This window comes from Ylistrum balloti, unplaced genomic scaffold, assembly GCF_031769215.1.
Source record: "Ylistrum balloti isolate Yb309-2 unplaced genomic scaffold, AGI_CSIRO_Ybal_v1 Utg371918, whole genome shotgun sequence".
Taxonomy (NCBI): domain Eukaryota; kingdom Metazoa; phylum Mollusca; class Bivalvia; order Pectinida; family Pectinidae; genus Ylistrum; species Ylistrum balloti.
The window spans coordinates 56,625-81,322 of record NW_026782942.1 but is presented as its reverse complement, the minus strand read 5'-3'; the positions used below and the strand labels follow the sequence as shown (position 1 = coordinate 81,322).

Sequence of the window (24,698 nt, the reverse complement as noted above, 5' to 3'; positions counted from 1 at the left end):
GAGTAAAATCCATCCCTTTCCATCTTCTGAATATCTATAGAATTTCAGTTTAATGAAGACTTGAAATTAATCAGGAAATTCACGCTGCGTTTATTAGTTCTGATATGTTTGCTTTGTCTATAAACAAGACAAAACAATTCAGCAATGATTTCTTAGAAGAATCGTTTGGTTACTCTTGTTTGTCTTCCATTCTAGTGCATGAAGAAGTCTAGAGTTGTTCTACAGCTCTACAAACCATGGCTTGAAAGACCCTTCTTCAGGCAATGGGAACTGTAAATAATCAAATTTTTGAGTCGATATGGATACAAAGAAGTTCGATGTTATTTTTTAAATTTATATTGACATTTTCTTAGTATTCGTACAATATTACTTTCATTTTGCTAAACATTAGATACTCAAGGCCGAGGAGATCTGACCTGGTAGGTTCTTTACTTTTCAAATAAACAGATTTGATCATCGTCTGAATTGGATCATCCAGCATTTGTTGGTTAGTTTTACCTGTTTTGTAAACTGATCCTCGCATGCCATCCTGATTCGTTCAGGCGTGGCTGGGCTGTTCAACTGAAAAATCCTGCTTTTTTCAGCATCCCCTCGGGCAGATCGTATGGCTTCTTTAACGGCAAAGAAAACAGATGCCGCCAGGAAGAGAGGTGGTTCCCCTATTGCCTAATGTGATAGAAAAAAAGAGTGTTCATATAGTCAATCCAAAGATATTGTTAACACAAAATCAACAATTTTACAGTCCATATGAAATTGTGTGCCAAGGATTTACAGAACACATAATGAATTCGAGAAGGAACAAATTGTAGACACTGGTTGACAAAATATATAAATACGAAGGTTACATATAGAATCAATTTTAATTGATTCAATAATATTCATATTGTTTCTGAGTTTTTTCTTCATTACAGGTAAACAAATAACACCCAAGCCTGAGTAAGAAGTTTCAGTGACAAAAGTAGAGTAAGACTAAAGACTTTAAGCCATTTTCTTGGCGTAGGTCAAGGGTCATAATTTAAGTCAATGTGGTGACTTTTGATGCACGATTCATAGCTTTAGCTTGGTGCACTTAATCACTTATGTCTACGTGTGAAGTTCCAATGACAAAAAAGTGACGCTTAGGCCTACAATTTGAGGACTAGGAGGACACTGAGTAAAATCCTGAGTGATAGAAAGGAAAGTCGAAATGTAGACGTTGATGTGCACTGCCCAATAATTAAATAACTTTCTTAAATTTCATATTTCAGACAATTTTTAGAGCAACGACAAGTACATACCTATATTCTTAATCGGGCCATTTTTCGAATGAATTAAAATGTGGCATCCGAACTTTTCATTTCATGTAGGTCAAAGATGAAAATGTAGACCAGTGTGACCTACTTTTGATACGCGATATATTGTCTCTTCAATGTGAACTCATATCCCTGTTATAAAGTTTCCGTAACTAGCAATTTGGAAGATAGCGCCCGAATTGTTTTTCTTTTTCTTAAATATTGATTAGAGTTACCTATTTTTTATACCGTAAATCTAAAATGCACTCATAAGTAGTAAGTTCCCGTGTATAGGATAGTGGAATGATGGACGAACAGGCGGACGGAAAAAACGTCAAACTATATATTCCACCGGTTCCTGTTAGAGGGATTAAGGGCGATTCGACATGAACCCTATTGACAAGACATTTTATTGGTTCATTATATAAGTTTAACCTTTTCTATTTTTTGATAATCTTAAATCGTCTAAATCAGTCGTTTTGCTTTTCAAATCAGTCTCAAATTTGTGCAATTAAACATAAATCTTAAATATCTCGAAATGTACTACGCAGATTCACAACCTCGGACTATTGGGAACTTAAACTAAAATATGAGAACGATCCACCAAGAATTCATCAATCAATAACGATACAATTTTTGAGTTGAATCTTCGATGTTTGCTTGAAAGTAATTCGTTTTTTTCTAACCTATGCAAAAGTCAAAAGAACACACCTAAAGGAAACGTTTATATGATATTTGAGAAAGATCCATTCTGACTTGTTCATATAATGTAATGCCTAAATTAGGCCGCCATGAATTAGTTATCCTTATATACACTAAGTTTAATAACGGTAGTTATCAGACCGATCACTAAATTGCGTGTGGCCTAACCTAGCTGCAATAGAGTATCTAAATCTGCGTTGCTTGGAGTTCATGAATGTACGTGAAAGCATTTTACTCCATTCTTCGGTAAGTGCGTAGGTCAATGGGCGGAGGGTATTTGGGATGTTTTCCACGATTTCCAACTGTTCTGTGTAATTCAGCCCATGAGTGTTCGATCGGGTGAAAATGGGGGCTATATGGAGATGATTTGGGACGTGTAGCCTGGCGTTATCATGCTGAAAGGTCAAACTTTTGCACAGCATGAGGCATTATGATCTCATCTCTATTGCGTACAGCCGTTAAATTCCCGATAGGGATCACTTTAGGTGTCTTAAAACCATGCGAAAGTCCCCCCAAACCTCCCGATCCTCCGCAAAAATCGATGTGCTTCAAAACTTAAGTCTTCAAGACGCTCTCCTTGACGGCGGTGTAGAAGTTGTCTCCATCTTATCGCAGTAAGGTAAATCAAGGTTTATCCGTGAAGATCATAGATGGACTTCCATCGTTTCAGAGGGAAACGCCTGGGCACGTGTACTGTCAGCCATCGCATACTCGTCGTTGAGTTGTCGAAGACAAACCAACGCACTATCGACGTGGGCAGCTCTCGCAGTCTATTTCTCAAAAGCGTGTGTGTTGATTCGACGTTGTATACTACCGTTCAGCTGCTGTTCATTTCCTGACACGCAAGTGGGCGAGCCTAATTAACCGATTTTGACGTAGTGACTGCCCGCGAAGGTTCAGATTTCGGTCTTTCATCCATTCTTTCCGCAACAGACACAAAACAAACCGAGTTATACTTAATTTGTGAAACTGAAGCGAGTAGCTACCTCCTCCATAGTTTTAAGGATATCCCGTCATTGGGTCATCTTCGTTTAAATGAGACAAATTGCGTGTGTAACCACAACATAATTCTCATTCAAACGTTAATTATAATAAATCAAACGACGTTTGTAGCTACCATCTTTAAATTATCTGTTGAAGCTCAAAATATTGCATTTATGGCAGCTTCTTCGTCCTATTTCTCATAATTCTAATTTAAGAAACAAATTTTCTTAAAATATGTTCAGAATGTTTCAAGTATATCCTATAATTCGTTAGCAAGTATGTAATAATAGAGGTTTTGTGTGTGCGTGTGAGTGTGCGTGTGTGCGTGTGCGTGTGTGTGTGTGTGCGTGCGTCTGCGTGTGTGTCTGTGTATGTCAGAGCTTACCTTTGATGAGTACACGGCACGGGAGTTGAAGCTACTCCTGAGAAGGGAGACATTAAATTCAATAGGAACATCACCAAAACCAGGAATCTTATAGGCCCCAGGACCGCGAGTAAACAGAAATCCATCCGGAGACACCTTCTGTTGTTCCATCATCATCAGACCGTAACCCTATTTAGATAATAGTACAAAATACAGAAAAATGATCTATTGTCGATGAGGCCGATATCAAGTATAAAAAGATTTGTACTGATATAAGAATAAGAATTTTAAGTCAATGACTTACGAGACTTAACATTATGAATGAGGTCTCTTGGAATATTGGGATATTGTTTTTTTTGTTTTTTTTTTTTTTTCACCAAGACCAGTGTATCATGTGTTACGGGAATTCTTGGGCAATTTTCGGAGACTTTAAAAAAAATCTTAGACACAGCTGTAGTTCAAATACACTACAGGTAAATACTTACTTAGGTCAACTTGTAATTATCATACAAATCTTAAAAGTTAGAAGTGAGCAGTGACTCAAGCGTATACATTCCTGCGTTTGCATATTTGAAAGGATTCTATTCATGAAACTTCAAGGACACAGACTGTAATTTAGTGGTATAGATTGGCATTTGACCTTACCCTTATTGAATGACCTCTAAAATCGAACCAGGTGATTGTCTTGATAGTGTAATACTGTGATGTGAATAAGAATACATCTTTAAAAGGCTGTACAGAGACTGTAATTTTAAGGCACTTAACCTTAAGAGATGAACAAAAGAACTTATTCATATGTATAATTTCATGATACAATAACGCATGTACGGAGGGACGGACGGATGTCAGATACAGTTATTGATATATTAACCCTGATTATGTGGAGATATAAGATGATAAAGGTTTCAATACATAAACCCGTCGGATAATGAGAAATCGTCTGTGCGCATTTGATTTCTTATCTATATCTGATTGAAAAACGTATATCTTGAAGGTGATACCTGAGGTATTCACCAGATTTTTTTCTTCCAGAACGATGTCAATTAAACTGACGCTAAATTATTTCAATTGATTTTAAATTGTAAACATATAAAACCTAATAAAAAATTAAAACCAATATCAATAAAGTTAACTTAATGCTAGGAAAATATTATTGTACACGATTTATGTATGCTTCAGTATTATACGAAACAAATATTAAAAGATAAAACTATACACATACAGGTATAAAAACTCTTGATACGTTGGTTGCTGATTCGCTTTTTATTGACACCGCCATCTTGTTTCCGCTATCCAGGAAACAGATGACATTTCAACATGATTTCGGAACTACGTCGTTTCCAAAATTTATGTTTTTGTACTACAACAAAAGTCAGTGAATGTATCAAACCTATTTTTACAAAGTGAAATTATTTTGTAACAATCACGTTTATCTGTTGAGCGTTATGAAGATAGAATGAAGTAGGCGATACATGATTTGGACATTAAATAACGTATATTTTGGCAGGTAAACCTCGTACTTTGGTCCCCGGGGGTCAGATAATCTTATTTCAGATCAAATGCTGTTAAGTCGTTATGGTCATTAACATAAAAAAACTCAGATGTTTTTTAAACACTTATTTAATTATCGTGAAAAGCTAACCGTTCACAATAAATATGTAAGTTTATTTAAATCGCAGACATTGTCTAGATTCTTAATAACGAGCATTCTAGGTCATTTACTATTATCAAATATATACTAGCACCCCTGAAAAAAGGTTATGTAGAGTGGGTATTATAAATTCATTTTTAACCTTGAGCTAAAGTTTCAAGATTATATGATCAGTGCATTCATTCACTATTAATAACTTGCTTAATTCATATATACTATCTTACTATTTAAATGCCCTTTTGATATGCCAACCTCTCGTGAACTTTCCGCTTAAGTAGGAGCTGTGTTGTGACAATTACATTGACCGACGCTTTAAGTCGGTTTTGAATGGTTCATAGATATATTACCTGTGTAAATGCCCCTTCTATCTGACCTATGTCAATGGCTGGGTTCAGACTGGTACCAACATCCATCACAATGTCTGTTCGCAGCACCTAAAACACATTGAACTATTAAATCATTCTGACAAATGTGCATGTTGTCGTATTGAAATGCGTCTCCTTCCTTCTAGAACATCAGAAAACACCACAAAAGGTAACAAGCAGGAAAAAAATTCGATGTGCAGTTCTAAATATTCCTAATTGAACAAGACATGACACGCTATTCGCACTCTAGTCAGGTGAACCTGGAAAATAAAAACATATAGTTGCCGCTTCGTCCGTCTGTCCATTTCTCCGTCCGCCCGGGTGTCTGTACGTCTTACCCTCTGCCCTTTCGTGTCCAGAGCATAACTATGCACACGATTAAGCAAGGATAATGAAATTTGGTGTTAAACTTGGTCATACTAAGACAATGTGTCTAGTACCAATTTCAGGGCCAACGACCTCTTGATTGCAGAGTTATTACACAATTGTTTCCATAACATAATGTTGCTCGAGTTCAGCAAGATAATGAAACTTGGTGTATACATTGTTTATACTGTACCAAATTCAGATACGAAATACTAAGACCGTGTAAAGTGAACCGAAACTCCTTAATTACTGAAATTTTTTGGAGGAGCAATAGTCAGTTTCATTAATAATAATAACAATTTAAAGGGATTTGGCCACAATATCGTTAAAATCCGTTACATCATATTCTAAACAACACTACCACTTGAATCGCGCCGCTCAAATATGTCTCGATACCTGTTTTAGGCAAGCCAAAGTACTCGTATACATGAAAATTTTAATTAGGTGACCGCTCACGAGGTACATGTTACGGCAAAGTGTTACTTCGCCTACTTGTGGAATGTACACGGGTCGACGATATTTAATTATACATAAACGACGAACATCTCTGAAGACATGACTGTAGTGATAATAGTTCATACTGTTATGGAATAACTTTTTGAAATATAACATTGAATATGAGTATACAGGTTTTCATGAGTTTTCATGTTTTCGGCTCGTCAGATTCGGAGGTACAAGATTGTTTTGTGACAAAACTATTTACACACGTACACGTATACGAAGTTCCATACAGGTGTGTGTGTGTGTCAAAAAACGGAACATTAGCAAGTGGATTATTTGGATATCAAAGAAAAAATACTAAAAGATATGAATCCCGGCAACAATTTAACAATTAATGAATGTAAACTAAATACCTTGACGAATTTGAGGATTGAGATTCCTTTACTTTTTCGATACGAATTTCTATAATGGCTCTGACAGGCCATGCGTGATATGGAAATGTTGCGATAGAATTTGCATACACACAAGTCCAGAGATTTACGTGTATATATTTTTTTCAGAACACAAGAAACAAAAATTGAGTCATACTTCACAGTTATGAAATTATTTTCGAAGCAGGGTGAAATGGCTGATATATATGTACGAAATTGCATGTGTTGTAGGTGTGTGTTGGCACTAGTGGGCCAATATGCTGTACTTATGAAAACAGTGGTCCCCGAACACGGTCTGTTTTGTTTATATTGTAATTATAACAGGTTCTTAACGGAAACAGACTACAATATAAAACCCGTGGATAATTATATGTACGAAGACAGTATTCCCAAAAGTTAATATCTTCATTCGGTTTCGCTGTTGTCTTCTTTCCTTGCCTTTCACAACATGACAAAATCTAGTGAAATGTAACTATTGACTGTAGTTATTTAAGATCTAGACTTTGAGCGAGCTCGGAGGAGGTCGTTCACGTAAGTGAATCTAGTCGTGTCCAGTAGTTACATTCCTTTCAAAATAAATCTAATAAGGCAGAGATCACCTTCAATACTTTAATTTTCGTTGTCATACATCATTACGTACACTTACAATTATATATGAAATTATGTTTTTCCTTGAAAGTGATTTTAAACATTCTAAAGGAATATAGGCTTGGCCATTTCAGACTGAAATATACCATTATGAAAGGCATGGTCGACGCTCTTTCAAAAATGATCTCATTTATTTCTCAAAAAGACACATTCTATTTAGATTTATTTAGTTTGGAATGTATTAAAGAATTATAAACATGGGAATTCAAGATTTTCATAGTAGTCATCCAAAATAATTCCAAATGTATCAGAATGGAGTCTTGTCCATACTATTACTGAGTGACACAATCATTTAGTTACAAAATAATAAAAGTTTAAGAAGTAATTTGCATTTCGTATTCATAATTAGTAATCTCAAATATCTTAAACCATGATGTTTAAATTGAGTGCAGCATACCATTAATTTGCTCAAGATTGTAAACATGTAATAATATTTGTGATGTTTTAATTTCTCTGGACTCCAGTTCTGTAGTGGATGAAAACCTTAAGTGGCACTATTAGGGTAATGGAAGATGTAACAAAGCGTTTCTGTAGATGTAGCTGAAACCATTATCCATTCCTCGAATATATATATGTATGTTTTTTTTGTTTTGTTTTCTGTTTTGTTTTTTTTTTTTTTTTTTTTTATTTATTTCTAATAGTTGCCAAAACTACTTAATATGCGAAACAACTAATAAATATTCTTGTTTTTGCTTCTTGATACCTGGGTTTAATGTCCCGTAAACTGCCAAAATAATGTTTACCTCGACTCAAACCCATGTCTTTAGAGGCTGGGTCAATAGCAGTTGCATATTCTGTATATTGCTATAAGCTGTAATATTGTCCTTCGGTGAGTTTCACATGCATCGGATACATTTGCGTTTGAAATGAATAAAGTGCAAGCGGAACTCGTGGTGCCTGCACATTATACTATACATGATTACTTAATAGGTCTCTTTCCTTTCTGTGAAATTACCACTTTCCGGTTGGGTCATGCTTAGAATGTTGTCATGCAATATGACGTCACTTACAGCGGATATGATATTATGCTGTATTATAATCTTCTATACTTTTTGCCTGTTTTGACAAAAGAGCAGTGTGTCTCAGCAATGACCCGTTCAACGTCTAAGTGGCAACAAGCGATGTTATCATGGGGTAAGAACAGAAACAACGAACCGGAACCAAATCGAATATACACGTAAAAAGCCATTATTGAAGTTAAGCAACCGAGTATCAGCAGATATTCCTTTATCAAAACCTATTGACAAAGTGTCATAACAGCGTTACAGTCAGTGGCAATGGAATAACGACTCAGGTAAGGTCAACATTGCAACAGCGTATCTTGTTACGGATACACAAATTAGCTTCTTGGGTGGAGCATTAACTCCATTGCATCAATATTATTGTTCTTTCTATTCCCACAAATACTGAGTTGTTGTTGAACTCACTTATGCAAACGCAATCTTAGTGGGTCAAATAATTCACCTCTAATTCCTCCAATTAAGACATACTGCAAATGTTTCTAATTTACTCTAGTCTCTTAGGGTCGGGATCATATTTACGCCTTAGAACCCAGACATACTCTAATTCTTACCGATACACATTTAGACTCAAACTTATAGTAAGCGTTGATTTTACCAAGCAGTTACATATATAGACGGTTCATTCTTGACTGTGAGAAAGGCGTACTATCAAAACAGCATAGCTTTGAAAACGTTTACCTTGTGATCACCTGTTAAACAGTCAATCTCTACCTCTGAACATGCTGCTCCAAACGTGAAATAATTAAATACGCGTCCATCGTTTGTTTCAAAGTCATAACCCAAATCAGGTGTTCTATAAACAGAACGAAACAAAAATGATGATAAATTGATGGACGATAATTAGCGAAATGGCATGCTCTATATCACGCATCTTAACTCCATACCAGAAAGGTGTTTAGTAAATTAAATTAATTTAATATGCAGTGAATCTAACTTGGAAAATACTTAAAGTGAGCTCATTTTTTAGATGATTTAAACCATGTAAACATTTCAACCAAAATGACAAATATCTCTTGAGATGGAATTATTTACCAGGAAAAAAGTCATGTGTAATTTAATAAAATGGGTTAAAACATTATTTAACATAGTTAACAAAAATCAATGCAATTTCTAACCTAGAAGATATTGGTTAAATAATGGCCTCAGTAACATGATAATTTTGTGTTGATTCCTTCTTATATAAATGTCGCTATTCAAATTTTAAATGATCAGTCAAATATCAAAAGTTCATATAATACAGTTAATAGAAGAGCTTTTTCCTTATCCGGGATATTGGAGAACAATTAATTTTCCTAAATGCTTATGATAGTCTTTTCAGGATATACCTCGTGTATAACTATGATTATGATTTCCTTGACTGTCGACTAGGCTACAACTGCAGTAGTTTTCAAGGGTTGTTCGAGGCCAGGTTCGTGCAAATATCGTGCCTTTACTCCCTTTCCACACTTATGGAATGGATCGCTTTGATGAATCTATGCAGATATTTTTTTATAGTAACAGCTCATATTCAGTTTACAATAAACCTTGGAATCTGAAAATGATATTCTGTTGTTTCAAAAAGATAGCGTTAGGGTGAGGGTGCCTTTTGCACCCTAATCGGTGCCCAGAATGATGATAACCAAGTTTGTAAGTTTGAAAAGATATGTGCAGAGAGTAACATTTTTTTCTCATATTGCATGTTATTTAAACTTTAGATTTATAATTGATAAAGTTTTTTTGGCTGAGCCTTCCAGCGTGTTTTCTCTGACATGACATTATTGAATATATTGTATTTTTGTTTTTTTGCCGAATTAAGGTCATAGCCCTAAGACACCGACTAATTAGTGTTGTAAACAAATATCAACCAAAAAATCGTTACTTCATTCAACTGAAAGTTGAAACTAATTTGGAATATTTGGAAAATAAAACATTCAATGAATTCAATTTACAGAAAATCGCAATCTAACTGTTATGCCCTCTCAGCTTTGGAGTAATATCAAAGGTATAAGGTATTACAATATCTACCTATATTTCTTAATCTTGTGTACAGAAAATAGTATAACTTTGTGATACGATGCCTACAAGGTAAAGGATATCAACTATTTATGTTGCATTGACGTTTAGATTTCTTATCATTATAAAAAAATTAAAAGAAACTTGATATGATACATGTAATAGACATATGATGGGTTACAGCAGAACCATGTATTGACTTACTTATAAAATGTGGAGACTGACAGGCTCACCCGGTCAAAGTAAGCAGCAGTAACCTATAAAAATAGATATTGTAAAGCAGTAGTCAGGAAAAAACGGTTGGTTTTCAAAGACATTACGAAAATCTCATTCCATGTTATAAGTTGACATATATTATACATTTGGAGCCTGGAATCGAAGGCAATTAACAGGCTTGGATTTGTGTTTTTTATGGTTTTCATTTTATGCCATGGTTTCTTTTCTTTATAATTTTCATTATGTTCTTACCCATTCTTCCCATGTCCCCTTTGGATTCTGAGATCTGTATGGCTCAATCCTCTCAAGAAGAATCTCGCATGCATTCTATTATTACAGGAAAAGAAAACCACATTAAAGTTTTACTGCGACGTATTCAACAAAGATGATGACAACAATTAGATTTTCTACAAAGATCACGAGTACACATTTGCTCAATACCGTAACTCTAACTCAGATGTTCCGGAAGAGTAAGCGTTTTCTGCTTTATCGATGACACCTGCCGCATATTTATATCACCTTTCACCTTTCGTGCAGAGCTGACACGCATTATGTTATCAAACTCAAATTAATTAAGTATATGTATATGATACCAGACATTAATAAAGTATATATATATAACTTAAAAAAAACAAACTCAAATCTTTGGAAGACTTGGTTCAAGACAATGAATTCGTGTCAGTAGATGACCTACTTTCACACATGAAGGTTATTTAAAAAAATCGAAATAAACCCTGCATGTTTCCTAAGAAAGGAACAGTCAAAGCAATGAATAAGCGAAAATCATTTCCCGTTGATCCGATGCGAAAATCAATAATCGTTTCAAACATTTAAAAACTAAGTGTATCATTAAATAAATTTCAATATATATGTCCAACATTTACACTGTAGGCAGTACAGGTTCACTTTGTCCAGTCGAAGTAGTTATTCAAATAAGCCCAGTTTTAACCTTTGTTCTTTTAATACAATCCTACTGCTATACAGAGTAATAAGTTGTAATCTAACAACAATACAGACAGTAGCTAACCTTGATGGCCATGCCATTAAGATCCGAACTGGCACTCGCAGCAGTCGGTGAAGTGTTTGGAATGGTGTTTGTACTTGTCTCACTGATATGAATCTTGGACATTGAAATATTTAGTGCTCTACAGGCCACCTGGAAAAATGCATTTAATAACGCTCAACAAATACACTTCATAAGGCAAAAATCGAGCAAGAAGGGAAAGGAAGAGGATAGGAGAACGACGAGGAAATAAATGGAGGTGAGGGTTAGAGGAAAAATAGAAATGGGAATGGAAGGAGAAAGTGTAACGGGAACAGAGAGGAAAGAGGAAGGAGAATATGAAGAGCGGATACGAGCCAGGAGGGTTTGAGGGAAGTGAAGCAAACCGTGGAGGGAAGTTGGGGAGAAAAAGTTGAAAAGGGAAGGAATTAGAATAACAAATAGAAAAAAGAAGAAAAAGATGGAAAATGGTTGTTGGTTGAAAAAAGCGAGAGTTTCGAAAGAAAAAGAAAGCGACATAGCGGAAAAGAGGAAAATTACATCATAATGACATTAACCAATTTAATCAAATCCAAATAAATTAAAAATTACCTCCAAATAAACTATGAACCATTTCTCATCAGCGTACCTCAGAATATTTTTGCTATTTCCCAGATAAATAATACAAATTATATGTTTGTAACGTAAGAACTTGCTGCTTGTTAACAGTGATTAAAAGATATTAGTGTGTTACACACCTGAGTCATCTTAGTGTGCAGGCCCTGGCCCATCTCTGTACCACCATGAGCGATCAGAACAGAGCCATCCCTGTAGATCATGACCAGTGCACCTGCCTGTGACAACATAGCGTGGTTAATTAAGCTTTAAAACATATGAGCCTATTGTATCATTCATTTATTCCCCGCTTCAAAAGCGAAGACTTTCGAAATACCCTTTGCTACAAAAACTTTGTACTTTTGCTATCAGTTTAAATGAATATTATTAATTACAGCTGGTAACTTAAGTATGGCTAAGACATTTTCAGCATGTCTGTACTTGCTTTAAATGTTTTGGATGTGATATAACCACTAAATCCTATACTATTTGTTGTGCTGATCACACGTGATATCAACATCATTTAAATGTATAATTTGCCAATGGATCAAGACAAAATTGAAGATCGTTTGGTTACTCTAACGCACATCAGGAAAATATGGTTTCACTTCCAATCGGGAAATAAAACTCTGCTCGCCTTAATAAAGGGTGACTGTGTTTCCACTGTATCAACCGACCACCCACAAAATACTGTTGAAGGCGAAACACTAACTGATTATTTACCAGTTTTTATCTGAACTGTACTGGTGAAAAGACATAAATTGATTCACAAGAGGACAAATAGGCACGAGTAAAAAGGTAAACATCCCCATGATGAAATACTAGGTTCACGAAAATTTGAACACAAATATATATATCAATAAATCAAATATAAATATTGGCATCGTTTATTAAAGCAAAATCATCCTATATTAGGTTTTCTTAGCTCATTGCTATACACTCAAATTATTTATTTATTCGAAAAGCAAGGGATACTGCGTTCCATTAAAAGGAGGAATTCCATCAAATTGGCAGGTGTAATATTGTACTATGAAAACATTTTCTAAATATTAGAAGGTGTTGATAGCCCAAGACATTTCGTTCCTTAGATACATCTTCCAGTCTATCCGAGGGATCAAAATTTTCTTGTACGATAATTCATGGAACAACTACATTGTTGTAATTGCTTTAGCATGCTAAACATTATGTTGAATGTTAAGTGCTTAGTTTTATACCGTTATATATCCTAAATGAAAATAAATAATATAACACGTTAACAGAATACTGTTATTCCGTTATAAATATGTGATAAAATTAGCATGCTTTTATGATTTGCATACCTGATTCATAAATTTGGCTGTGAAAGATATCCCAAACTTGACAGGTATAACAGAAATACCTCGTTTTTTCCATCTGTTTTCACTACAATATAAAGAAATGGTGATAATTATTCTTAATTTTTCTTTTATTTTTGCGCAGTTTGTTCAGGTGTTTTCATCGGTGGGATTATTTATATTTCGGATTTCATTCCATCATTATGGAAATAAAAGTTGAACTGGTAAAAGCAAACTACGCTATAGCTTCCATTAAGATTCTTGTTCACTGTATTTGATAAAAAAAAATCATTAAATGACAACACAGTATATAGGAATTTTTGGAATGCAATGACCCTAACTATACATTGTGCTAGGAATATAAATTTACAGGAGCTAAAGTTTTTTTTTACCTTAAAGAAAAACATTTCAAGGTCAAAAGTTACAGAATATCACTATCCATTATAGCCACCCTGTTGTATATTTTGATATACCCGTCGTCTTATACTATTGACCAGACGCCAACATTTCTTCCGAAACAATGTTTGTCATTTCGTAATCAATGTGTGGCATTTTTAATCCCGTATATGGTTCCACATACGCTCAATTGGGCTCATGTCTGATGACTTCTTGTTGGAAAACAGTCTTGCATTAGCCGGCTCTATGTGGTTTGACATTGTCATCTATTAAGATAGGCCGATATGCCGATTGCTCAAAATCTGATATCGATGCCACTGTCCACAAAGGACATGCAAACGATGGTAGAAAGCATCCCAAAAACTGTAACACCGTCACCAACGAAAGCTTTTGTTACCAGAGTATGAACTAGATGGTATGGCGTATGTCTTTATTTCAAGACACGGAACCTGCCGTCTGTCCGACGAAGTAAAAACGACTCTCATCAGATCAGAGGACTTTTCGTCAAGACCTTATATCATATAATCAGTTGTAAAGTACACTTAGTTTAGTTTCTTTGTGCCAAAAACAATAAAATTGCCATTTGAACGTACAGCTACTTGCTTGTTTGCCCTACTACTTTGAACCATTCATAGAACTTGCCATCTTTAATCATGTGTCAATTAATTAACGTGTCATTCTTAAATTAAGTGTCAGCATGTGTGTGATTTACCAGTCATATACGTGCAATGATGACAAAAGAAACTTGGGTTTTGTTGAGAGTACAGGGTACCAGTTTAAACCGGGCTATCGTTAGAGTGCATGTATTGTGTGGTGGCATATGACCCAAAAGAAAAAATGCAAGAACCAAGACAAGGGTTATTTTTACAAAAGGGACAATAAGTTTTCACACGTGACATTGATCCCTACCGTATGCCCAAATATATATATCACTGATATCCATGTATTATATATGATAGAATGTAAAGGATCAAACATAATTCATTATTTGTGGCATTCAATATATCAAAATCATTGCATTAAACTTTAACGTTTGAAACGTATTGATTTGTTTACTGATCTCCTAATGTAATAATCTCAAACTGTCACAGCAAGGTTTTCTCGTATCAACTCACTTTAGTACTCAAAAAGCACAATTATATGATATTAAAATGCAAATTTTAAGCAAATACTGAATATCTTTATTTCGTTGTGGCGTTCCATTTGGTATAAAAATTCTTCATTTCAAAACATGAATATTATGGTTTGAAAGATGTGTAAGTGGTCTTGAAACTAACAGACAGAGGTACAGACCTGTTAAAAATTGCGACTTCACAACACCTGTGATTGGCTTCGCTGCTTTGTAGACATTCGTCCCAGCAACGGCGTATGTTGCAGTTTTCAAGCTTCTGGTTAAAGTGGGTCAAATCTCCCTCGCTATACATGTTTACTTCACGGACCTGGGATAAAAAGATAATTAAACCAAGGTAAATAATATCAAAGAGATATAGAAGTGGATCTATTTACCAATGCAAGCCACAGCTTGTTAGGGAAACTTTGTAATAGGCCAAACCAGTATGATGAACTCATTGTCAAGAAGATCGTTGTACCAAACGAAACCTCTAAAGGAAAATTTGTCAAATTAGGATTGTGAGATGTTATTGCACCATAGCAAAACTGTTTTCGTGTGAAAAATCAACACACAAATATCAACATGACAACATAATCATTAATCACAAGTTTGCAAGGACATCTCAAAAGAAACACTTGCCATGTAAATCTTTGTCCATGAAGGTAAGAAATGCGATGTTCTCAAACAAGTACAATGTATGCACCGACAGCCAAAGGAACAAGCATAACGAACGTCTAGCTTACCTGCTAAGTGCCTGTAAAAAACAAGTATTACTGGGTATCACTGGAAAAAATATCATCATGATACCTTACCTTGATAGGGGACATATCTAGGGCAGCTGCGATGTCAGCAATATAAGTTTCAGATACAAAATTGCCCTGTGGTCCACCAAAACCGCGGAAAGCAGTGTTGGACGGTATATTTGTCCGGCATAAGCGGCCTGTTACTCGCATATTTGGAATTTTGTAGCAGCCGTCACAATGAAACATTGCTCGCTCCATTACCTGTACAGAGACAAAATACTCATCAATTTCCCTTGCTAAATTGTATCAAGTCACTTGTCAAACGTGTCACAAACTCTTATTGCCCTATTATTATCACTGATTACAGCGTCTTAGATAGGATGAGAGGCAATAACTTAAACGTTTTTAAAAAGACACAAGTAATTTTGTCGTAATAAGACTCGTCGATGATGCGAAAGGCCTAAAATTATCGGTTGGTCTTTATAGGTCCAGTGAAAAACTCCACATGGAAAGATTGATATTACATGGTTAGACAGTTCCAGATTACTTTATTTAATATTGCAACATTACCAAAGTATTCAGCATTCATGCGACGTCCGCATAAAAAGAGATTCGGCAACTACTCTAGCAGATTATTTACAGCTCGAGACTGCCCCAGAAAGCAGAATACCGAACAATCACATTACGGATTACTTACAGGTCTAGATAAGTCCAGAGAACAACCGATGTTGGAGTATAATTCCAGATCTAGTGCCAGAATCCTTGCGTCTTTTGTAAATCCTACCTAGGATCAACAAGCACTAATTTTCATAAGCAGAAAATCATGAATATGCTATGTTTATGGCACATTACTTGTGTGTTCCGTATCGAAAATATAGATTTCTTGTTGTCAAAATGTTGCTCCATAAAGGTTGTTTCTAGTCTCTACATTTATATTGATAATTAGAACGTTAACTTTCATTCATCACTAAATCAGTAAGATTGATTCTTGTGATATATGTAAATACAAAGATGCAAGATGTTAAAATAATATAATTGCAAGTATCTTTCACAAATCATGTTGACGAAAAAATATATGTAAATTTCTTTTCTTTTTTAGTTTTTGTAGATCATGTAATTGAGGGAAAACAACAATCAAATAGTGTTTGATGTCCCTTCAGTGGTGTGGAATGAAACGAGCGGTTGAAAAATATGAACATGCAGACTACAGTTATTACAGTATTTTATAACTTTGATTGTTTTGAAATAAACATTGTTTATTGATATTTAATCAAGAAGCTATGGGGCTCTCAAAGATCAGCTAGATTTCAATAATTGACGTTTCTCTCTTAGTGGGTTTTTTTTCTGGAATCTTTTACGCATTTTTTTATTTATTTATTTATTTTTTTTGTCATAGTATGATTTGCTGTGATTCATCGAATATAATAACCATTGAAATTAAAAAAGGAAATCACATAGACTAGATGTTGACAAACTTGCTAACCTTGTATGTAATAACAAAAATAATTTTGTGGTCAATCATCTGTTTTACAGTTAAGTTGTTCTTTCAATGTGTTAGACGTTGTAAAGTCACCTTTGTGATGACTTCCAACACCATAGGATGTATCCGTATACTGAGAGTTCCATAGCCTAACAATTGGTATACTAATGCCATATCCTTACCCCTAACCCTAACACCATTTTTAAATACATAGCTACGTGGTCATTGTTATACACAATTTTGACAAATGGAATCGAATGGAATTCGAAAATATCTCAGGATTGCCAGGTAGTATTTTGATTATGCAAGATACATAGTCGAAGAAAGATGACATAAATGTGACAGGATCTGCTTAAAGTTTGACCAATACGAAATATTTTCAACATATTAAAGCTAGCATTACACGTAACAGGATCGCACAATATCATTTTCACTGCGTTTTGAGAATTGTAACAACAGGAAAATAAGTGATTATTCTTTTGTTCCACCAAACTAAATTTTTAAAGAACAGCACAATTGAATTTGCGCTAATTAAGCGAAAACTGAAGCACGTATCCCATTTATGATTAATTATTTGCCAGGGATATAGCGGAGATATTGCCGACTGATATGCCATACGGTAAGTTTAATTTACTGGTCGATAAATAGTTTGATTTGATAAATTTGTAATTTACTTCTATAGTATCAAACCTTCTACCAAAAACATATCTTCTGACTATGACAGTAACATCATCCTCAATAGTTTACGGGATGTGATTCAGAGACTGGAACTAAATAAACAAATGGTTGAATGGACCGCTTAACTAATGAAAGATATATTTCTAAAAACGGCAAACTATTAACTACGTTTATCCCCTTCATGTATAAAAGACAATGTACTGAACAGTGTATAAGCTTTATTATCTTATGATTACTATCAATTGATCAATTATTAAAATATATCAATTTTAAACATGCGTAATCGTCTTTCATTACCTTGAACTTGCCATAGAAGGGATGCCTGCAACCTGAAGAAAGCATATCCTCATCTCTATCCAACATACATTTCACTGGGCGACCAAGCCTATCAAAATATCAAGTGGCAGTTCACCAATTGACTGAATTCGGTACAAATATGTAGTGAACTAATTGACTGATTAAAAGCTCAGCGACGTATTAGTTGCCGTGACACTTAACGCGACATTTTACCGAAAAATGCATTTAACAAATATACAGTTACATATGTACAGTGAAACTTTAGGTGGCAACTGAGTCTTTATCACATATAAAGTTAAAATTGACCACACAACAGAGTCTGCACTACGGCAACAGTGACAGAACACATCGCAATCATGTATTTGATACGTAAATAATGACTCTTCATCATTTAAATGAATCTATAGCAAATATACTCTCACACACTATTCAGGTACTGAATCTATAACAAACTTATACAATGGAAGTTCTCTAAGCAGCTGGGTTTTGTGGGAGCTGGATAGTCAATAGCGGCTATGTCCCCCATTCGCTCTCAGATTAGTAACTCTGACAATCAGTCCATTTCGATTTCAGATTACAGAGTTCTCTTTCAATTCCATTCAATTACTTAACCTGAATCATTTAGCAGATACAAATCGTTGATTTTGCAGTTTGTTCTGTATGAATTAATCTTCATTCTTAATTAAAATATTGAACATTATGCTTGACGTCTTGCATATAATCATCTTCAAGTTTACCCCGCGTTTCTTTATCCCTTGGGTATAGTTAGAGGGTGGAATGTTAATAGGAAAGCAATAGTTTACTTACTTTTCTGCCGCTACGGCGACTGGTATACTATAGATCACACTCCGTGTCTCCTTCCCTCCAAACCCACCTCCTAGAAAAATATATAAGATCGAGATATTGGAATGCATATTCATAATCATATAAACTTCTACTTTCTATATGAAATTAGCAGTGTACAAACAAGTTCGAACAATCTAATTAAAATTGAACAAGAAAGAAGGTAGCTTTCATATTGATTATATTAGTCACGTGCACATGCTTATGGTAAGGATCCTTATCTTTTTTATTTTCTTTATATATTTTTAGTTTCGTTTCTTATTTAAAAAATACTAAATTTTACTTTGTAAAGTAATGTAATTCTTTATCAGGAAAGATAGGAAATATCTTTTTATATGATTTTTCACGAAATTTTTACAAATTTGCGATTTAACGAATAACTCTAAAGTTTCAATTCCATCATTAACGCCTATATTCTCACCCATTCTCTTGACACGTATGACAATCTTATTTTCTGCAATACCAAGGGCACGAGCTACCATCATCTGTGGGAAAGGGTAAATAAGCTCTTAACATCCACAATGTCGCCAAATATATATCCGTCATTAAGATATTTGCTATCGTACATAATGAACACATACATATATCAATGTTTTCCAGAATAACTAACTATGGTTTGATTTGACTCTGCATTTTCATTTTATACCTCCCTTTTATAATTTTTCTTCAATTAACAAATGGTATAAATAACAGACATTAAGGAATACTTTTTTGAAAAGATAAACGTTTATGCCCGGATGTAAGAACAGATCATATTTGTTTTTGAGAAGGAAGTGTCCGCTGGATTGTGTGTTACCAGTTTGATGTCAACAGGGTCGCTGAGCCTGTCAATTATATAACTATGTAGTTATTGGAGCCGTGAAGAGTTGTGTTGCCCTTTGCAGTGTCAGTTTAGTACTATGTTACTTTAATGGTGACGGGAGGGTTATGTTATTAGTGTCATCTGTCTGTCGGTATATTTTTAACAAGATTGTGTGTTATCAGTCAAACTTCAGCAGGCTTTTGCGAAACATATCCAGTTTCATCAGGAATGACTCTGTCATGTCGCCAGTATTTTTCATTACAGTAGAATCAAGAGTGTTTTGTCACTTGTTACCTGAGTTTCGGCAGGATTTTGCGTAGAAACAAACATTTCCATTTCTCCATCCTCATATTTTGGTACAGCCAGCGCAGCGTTTGTCTCTAGATAAAAGTGTTCTTGTCCCCCGATATGCACCTCCCCTTCGATTATGTGATCACTCATTTCAAATCCTTCTCTCAGGTTACCTCTCTCAATCACCCTTGGCTCTCCGTGATATGACTTGGCAGCAATGGCCTCCTACAGAAAGAAAAGATAAATTTGCTGCAGTCGTATTCAGAGAAACAAATGCCCTATTTTGTCATAAACAACGCTAATTAAAACTTTATTCCGTAATCCTGAAACATATATATGACACAACATTGACTCGTTGTTTTGAATTAAAATTAGGCATTAAATCTACAGGTCACAACCTAATTTCCATCTACATATCCGGTATTGGTAAATGTTTCCACGTTTTAACACTTTTGTAGTGAAGAACAACATGTCACAGTAATACCCATAGATTTTATATGTAATTGGCTAGGCAAAGTTCGCTTATTTTCTTTTGAAGCTTAGTTTGGATTTGTTCACTCCTCTCAATCAATGTCATATTGAGTTTGTAAAAATGTATATTGATCTGCCAAAGCATTATGTCATATCAAATAAATTGTTTGGTGACGCAATACTTTATTAACATTTTATTTTATTATATAATCAAGACCGAATTTCAAATCCTGTCATTCTTATAGAAAAAAAGAATATGTTCTATTTCTGTCAAAAAGTATGGTGTTGTCAGTAAAGTATTTGTTAGTTATTCAGTACCATAGAGTGGTGGGCTTAGTATCCTATACAGTGATCAGGATATAGTACACCTATCCTGTAGAGGTTACCGGAGGTCCCTGGATAGAAATTGAGTTAGAAATTAGAGTCAGAAAGCAAGATTCACTGAGGCGTAACCAAATCATGCAACACAGGTAAGTGCTACCTGTGTGTGCAGTTGTTTCAACCCCGGACTTGTACTAGGAAGGTTCTCCAACGTTATAGGCTTGATGCCAGGGGCGTGGATGCATAAGCTGTGTGCTTAATATATTGTAATGTAAGGTTACCACTGCTGTGTGCCCAAAGTAAGTCCAAGTGCAGAGATAGTTGGAGTCACCATATGAAAGCTGTGTGCTGGTTTGGGCTCATGAAAACTATGTTACTTGGAGAAGCTATGTTCTGTGCCCACCTATGTGGGAGTCCTGGAAGAAACAGGACGCATGCAAGCTCATTGTCATGACTGTTTCATAAATATTTCTGAATAATTCTACATGACTATTTTCTATCTATATCTGTTTTGGACATCCGCTCATCGATAACGGGTGGTCACTACTGGTTACGTGCACTTCCAACTAAACAATACAACGAGAAATGGACATCTTATGACCCCGTTTGTCATAACAAATGTGTAATATGAAATATTTGAGTGAAGTCAAATAATAAGATAATTAGGACCCACTTTGAATGCATTTCACTCAAGCCTGCCATTTATGATTACATTAAAAGTCCCGATGGCGTTGAAAATTCAAGATGCTTAAGTGAGTTCAGCAACACTATCAATAGTGAGTGTGTCCTTCATCGGTACCAATAACGACACGACATCGGCTTGGCATGCTGCGAACTAGGCGCCATACAAGTCATACTTGATAACAAAAACATTAGCAAGATCCTTTCGGTTGACAAGGTGCCGTGGATGATCGGTAACGCGAATTGGCGAAGGTCCGGTGAAAGACTAGACCAGCCCTCCGCTTGAAGGTACACATCCACAAATTTAGCTCTATGTGGTCGAACATTGTCTTCCATCAGTACAAACTCCGGGCGACAGCGCCCGCAATTGGATGAAGGAATTCATCAGGGTACCGTTAACGTGTGACCACCAATTTCAGTCCGACCATCAAAACTTATCCCTGCCCAAACCATGGACGAGCCCCATCGCAACAGTCATTCTAAATGACGCAGCAGTCACCATATCTCTTGTCCATCCCACGCCAAATACGCCTCCTGGCATGAAAGTCTAGAGAAAACCTGGACACATCCTTCAAATGAATAGGCCGTCACTGACGGAATTGTCAATTCACATGCCGTATGTTACCGAGCTGTGAGCACGTAATCCTGTGCTGTGAAGTCTTTTCCTCACTGTTAGTGATTTTTTTTCTTCCACTTGCTTTACGGTAGTCGTTATTTAACCTAGTAGAACTTGCAAACCGATTTTGCTTAGTAAGAGTGCTTGTATAACGTGGTCTACCCGTTCGAGGTCTTCCGGTGACGTTTCCGGTCATCTGGAATCGATTCCATAATCGACATGACACAACTTGGAGCACATTGAAGTGTACAGCAACTGTTCACTGTGATCGTCCTGCTTACAGAATCCCGACTCCTCTTAAGCGGATATTTAACGTAATTCTGAATGAACTTACAATTATGTATCCACTTCTATTACATTTTATTAGGCGTGCTTTAAAAAATAAATCCAATAGAGAGAGACGTACTCACAAACGGCCGACATATGTCATTCATACGTATATATACCGGTTACCAACATATTGTTTTAAACAGAGCTAAATTGTTACCACAAGCATAACAAAATACGCATAACTGTTATACACACCTTTATCGTGATGATGGGTGAGAGGTCCTCATACTTGACTTGAACAGCTTTAGCAGCCCTCTGGGCATGGGTCTGTGAGTCTGCAATTACAGCACCGACTATCTGCCCCATACACACCACCTGTAACACGCACATATGCATTTAGAATGATCCGCTTCACACCACTTGTTACAAACAAAATTGTATAATTACATCGACGACCTTCTCCAGACCACTTTAATACAAAAAAAGACATTTATATATTGCATAAGGTTTAGTTATATTTGTGTTAATTTCCATGTTATGTTGACGACAGAATACTTGGCCTAGCCATGCAACCTCAGCTACCAGTAGCATACAATAATATGTGTTCAACATTTTAACTATTTCCTCACTGAATAGGTTGCCAAAGGCTTCCCAGGTTCTCATTAGACTTTGAGACTGATGTAAAAGCAGAATCTGAATGATCAGCATGCATGCATTTAAATACCATCGTAAAGATTTAAGAATTATGTGACTGTGTTTCTTTACACACGCAGCTTTTATCCATGTTAAAACACAAATACCGAGAGTTTGTTAGATACTTGATGTTATTTCACTGTAGTATAGGTTTTCTGGGTCAGTATAAGGTGACAGAAAGGTGTCATATTGATGTGTTTTTTCATAGACAGACGACAACAAAACAACGCGCTTGTAAACTCGTTCAATGTCAAAGTTCAAATGAAAATTGTTGGAAACTTTTTTACACACTACGGTAAAAAAACGAAATTTATCTAGTGCCATATCAATGTCACAAACGCATCTGTACATTATCCTCTTCAGGCACTCATGCAACTTTGCATGACCCCTTTTTCACCTTGGAATTCACATCAAACATAACAAACAACTAAACATGATGTTTTTCACACAGGAAATAACACAAAAAAAAAGCTTCTTAACACCAGATGTAACACATAACAGTATCTTTTCTTATTGCCTTATTCACACCAAATGTAGCAAACACAGAAACACAGGCACGTGTTTCTATTCGCATAATATCTAAAAAGATCAGATGTATCTATATAAAGCATTGTTCACATAGAACCAGACAAATACATCTTATAATTGGACTCTCCACATCATATGCAATACACATAAAGATATCTTTATATGTTGTTTATTTTTCACAACAGATATATCACACACCAGTGTATTTAACATGACTCATATAAAACTAAAAAAATGCATCTGTACACGGTCTTTTACAAATATAACACACAAAAATGTATTCTATGAGGCTCACTTCTTTATAGATACTACAAACACAAATCCATCATTAAACTTTTAATATACAAATATGTCTTTATAAATGGTTTTCATTTTGATTGGATTAGAACACTAAAACAAACTGATATACATGGTCCAATTCACACCAGATATAAAAACACATAAATACATCAACACATCGTCCTCTTCACACCAGGTATAAAAACACATACATACATAAACACATCGTCCTCTTCACACCAGATATAAAAACACATACATACATAAAAACATCGTCCTCTTCACAGCAGGTATAAAAACACATACATACATAAACACATGAACCTCTTCACACCAGATATAAAAACACATACATACATAAAAACATCGTCCTCTTCACAGCAGGTATAAAACACACAAATACACAACACATCGTCCACTTCACACCAGGTATAGAAATACATACATACATCAACACATCGTCCTCTTCACAGCAGGTATAAAAACACATACATACATCAACACATCGTCCTCTTCACAGCAGGTATAAAACACACAAATACACAACACATCGTCCACTTCACACCAGGTTTAAAAATACATACATACATCAACACATCGTCCTCTTCACAGCAGGTATAAAAACACATACATACATAAACACATGAACCTCTTCACACCAGTCATAAAAAACATATAAATACATCAACACATAAATACATCACACCAGATATAAAACTCATAAATACACAACACATTCACACACCAAGTATATAAAAACACACATCGTCCTCTTCACACCAGATATAAAACTCATAAATACACAACACATCGACTTCACACCAGGTATAAAAAT

The 24,698-nt window shown here is 35.3% G+C and overlaps 1 protein-coding gene across 1 annotated transcript in view; it reads right to left on the bottom strand.

Annotated features, from left to right (window-relative positions):
* Positions 1-219: 219 nt before the first annotated feature.
* The window catches only part of LOC132563911 (xanthine dehydrogenase/oxidase-like), a 68,142-nt gene continuing 43,663 nt past the window's right edge, over positions 220-24,698 (bottom strand). The window contains exons 19-36 of the mRNA XM_060228670.1: positions 22,619-22,738; positions 20,008-20,229; positions 19,333-19,396; positions 18,876-18,945; positions 18,069-18,156; positions 16,311-16,397; positions 15,683-15,874; positions 15,053-15,198; positions 13,370-13,451; positions 12,194-12,289; positions 11,481-11,609; positions 10,706-10,780; positions 10,442-10,494; positions 8,924-9,038; positions 5,320-5,406; positions 3,343-3,510; positions 499-666; positions 220-270 (exon numbers count right to left, since the gene is read on the bottom strand). Of these exons, the coding sequence (XP_060084653.1) occupies positions 220-270; positions 499-666; positions 3,343-3,510; positions 5,320-5,406; positions 8,924-9,038; positions 10,442-10,494; positions 10,706-10,780; positions 11,481-11,609; positions 12,194-12,289; positions 13,370-13,451; positions 15,053-15,198; positions 15,683-15,874; positions 16,311-16,397; positions 18,069-18,156; positions 18,876-18,945; positions 19,333-19,396; positions 20,008-20,229; positions 22,619-22,738 (2,013 nt within the window). The remainder of the gene's footprint in view (positions 271-498; positions 667-3,342; positions 3,511-5,319; positions 5,407-8,923; positions 9,039-10,441; positions 10,495-10,705; positions 10,781-11,480; positions 11,610-12,193; positions 12,290-13,369; positions 13,452-15,052; positions 15,199-15,682; positions 15,875-16,310; positions 16,398-18,068; positions 18,157-18,875; positions 18,946-19,332; positions 19,397-20,007; positions 20,230-22,618; positions 22,739-24,698) is intronic.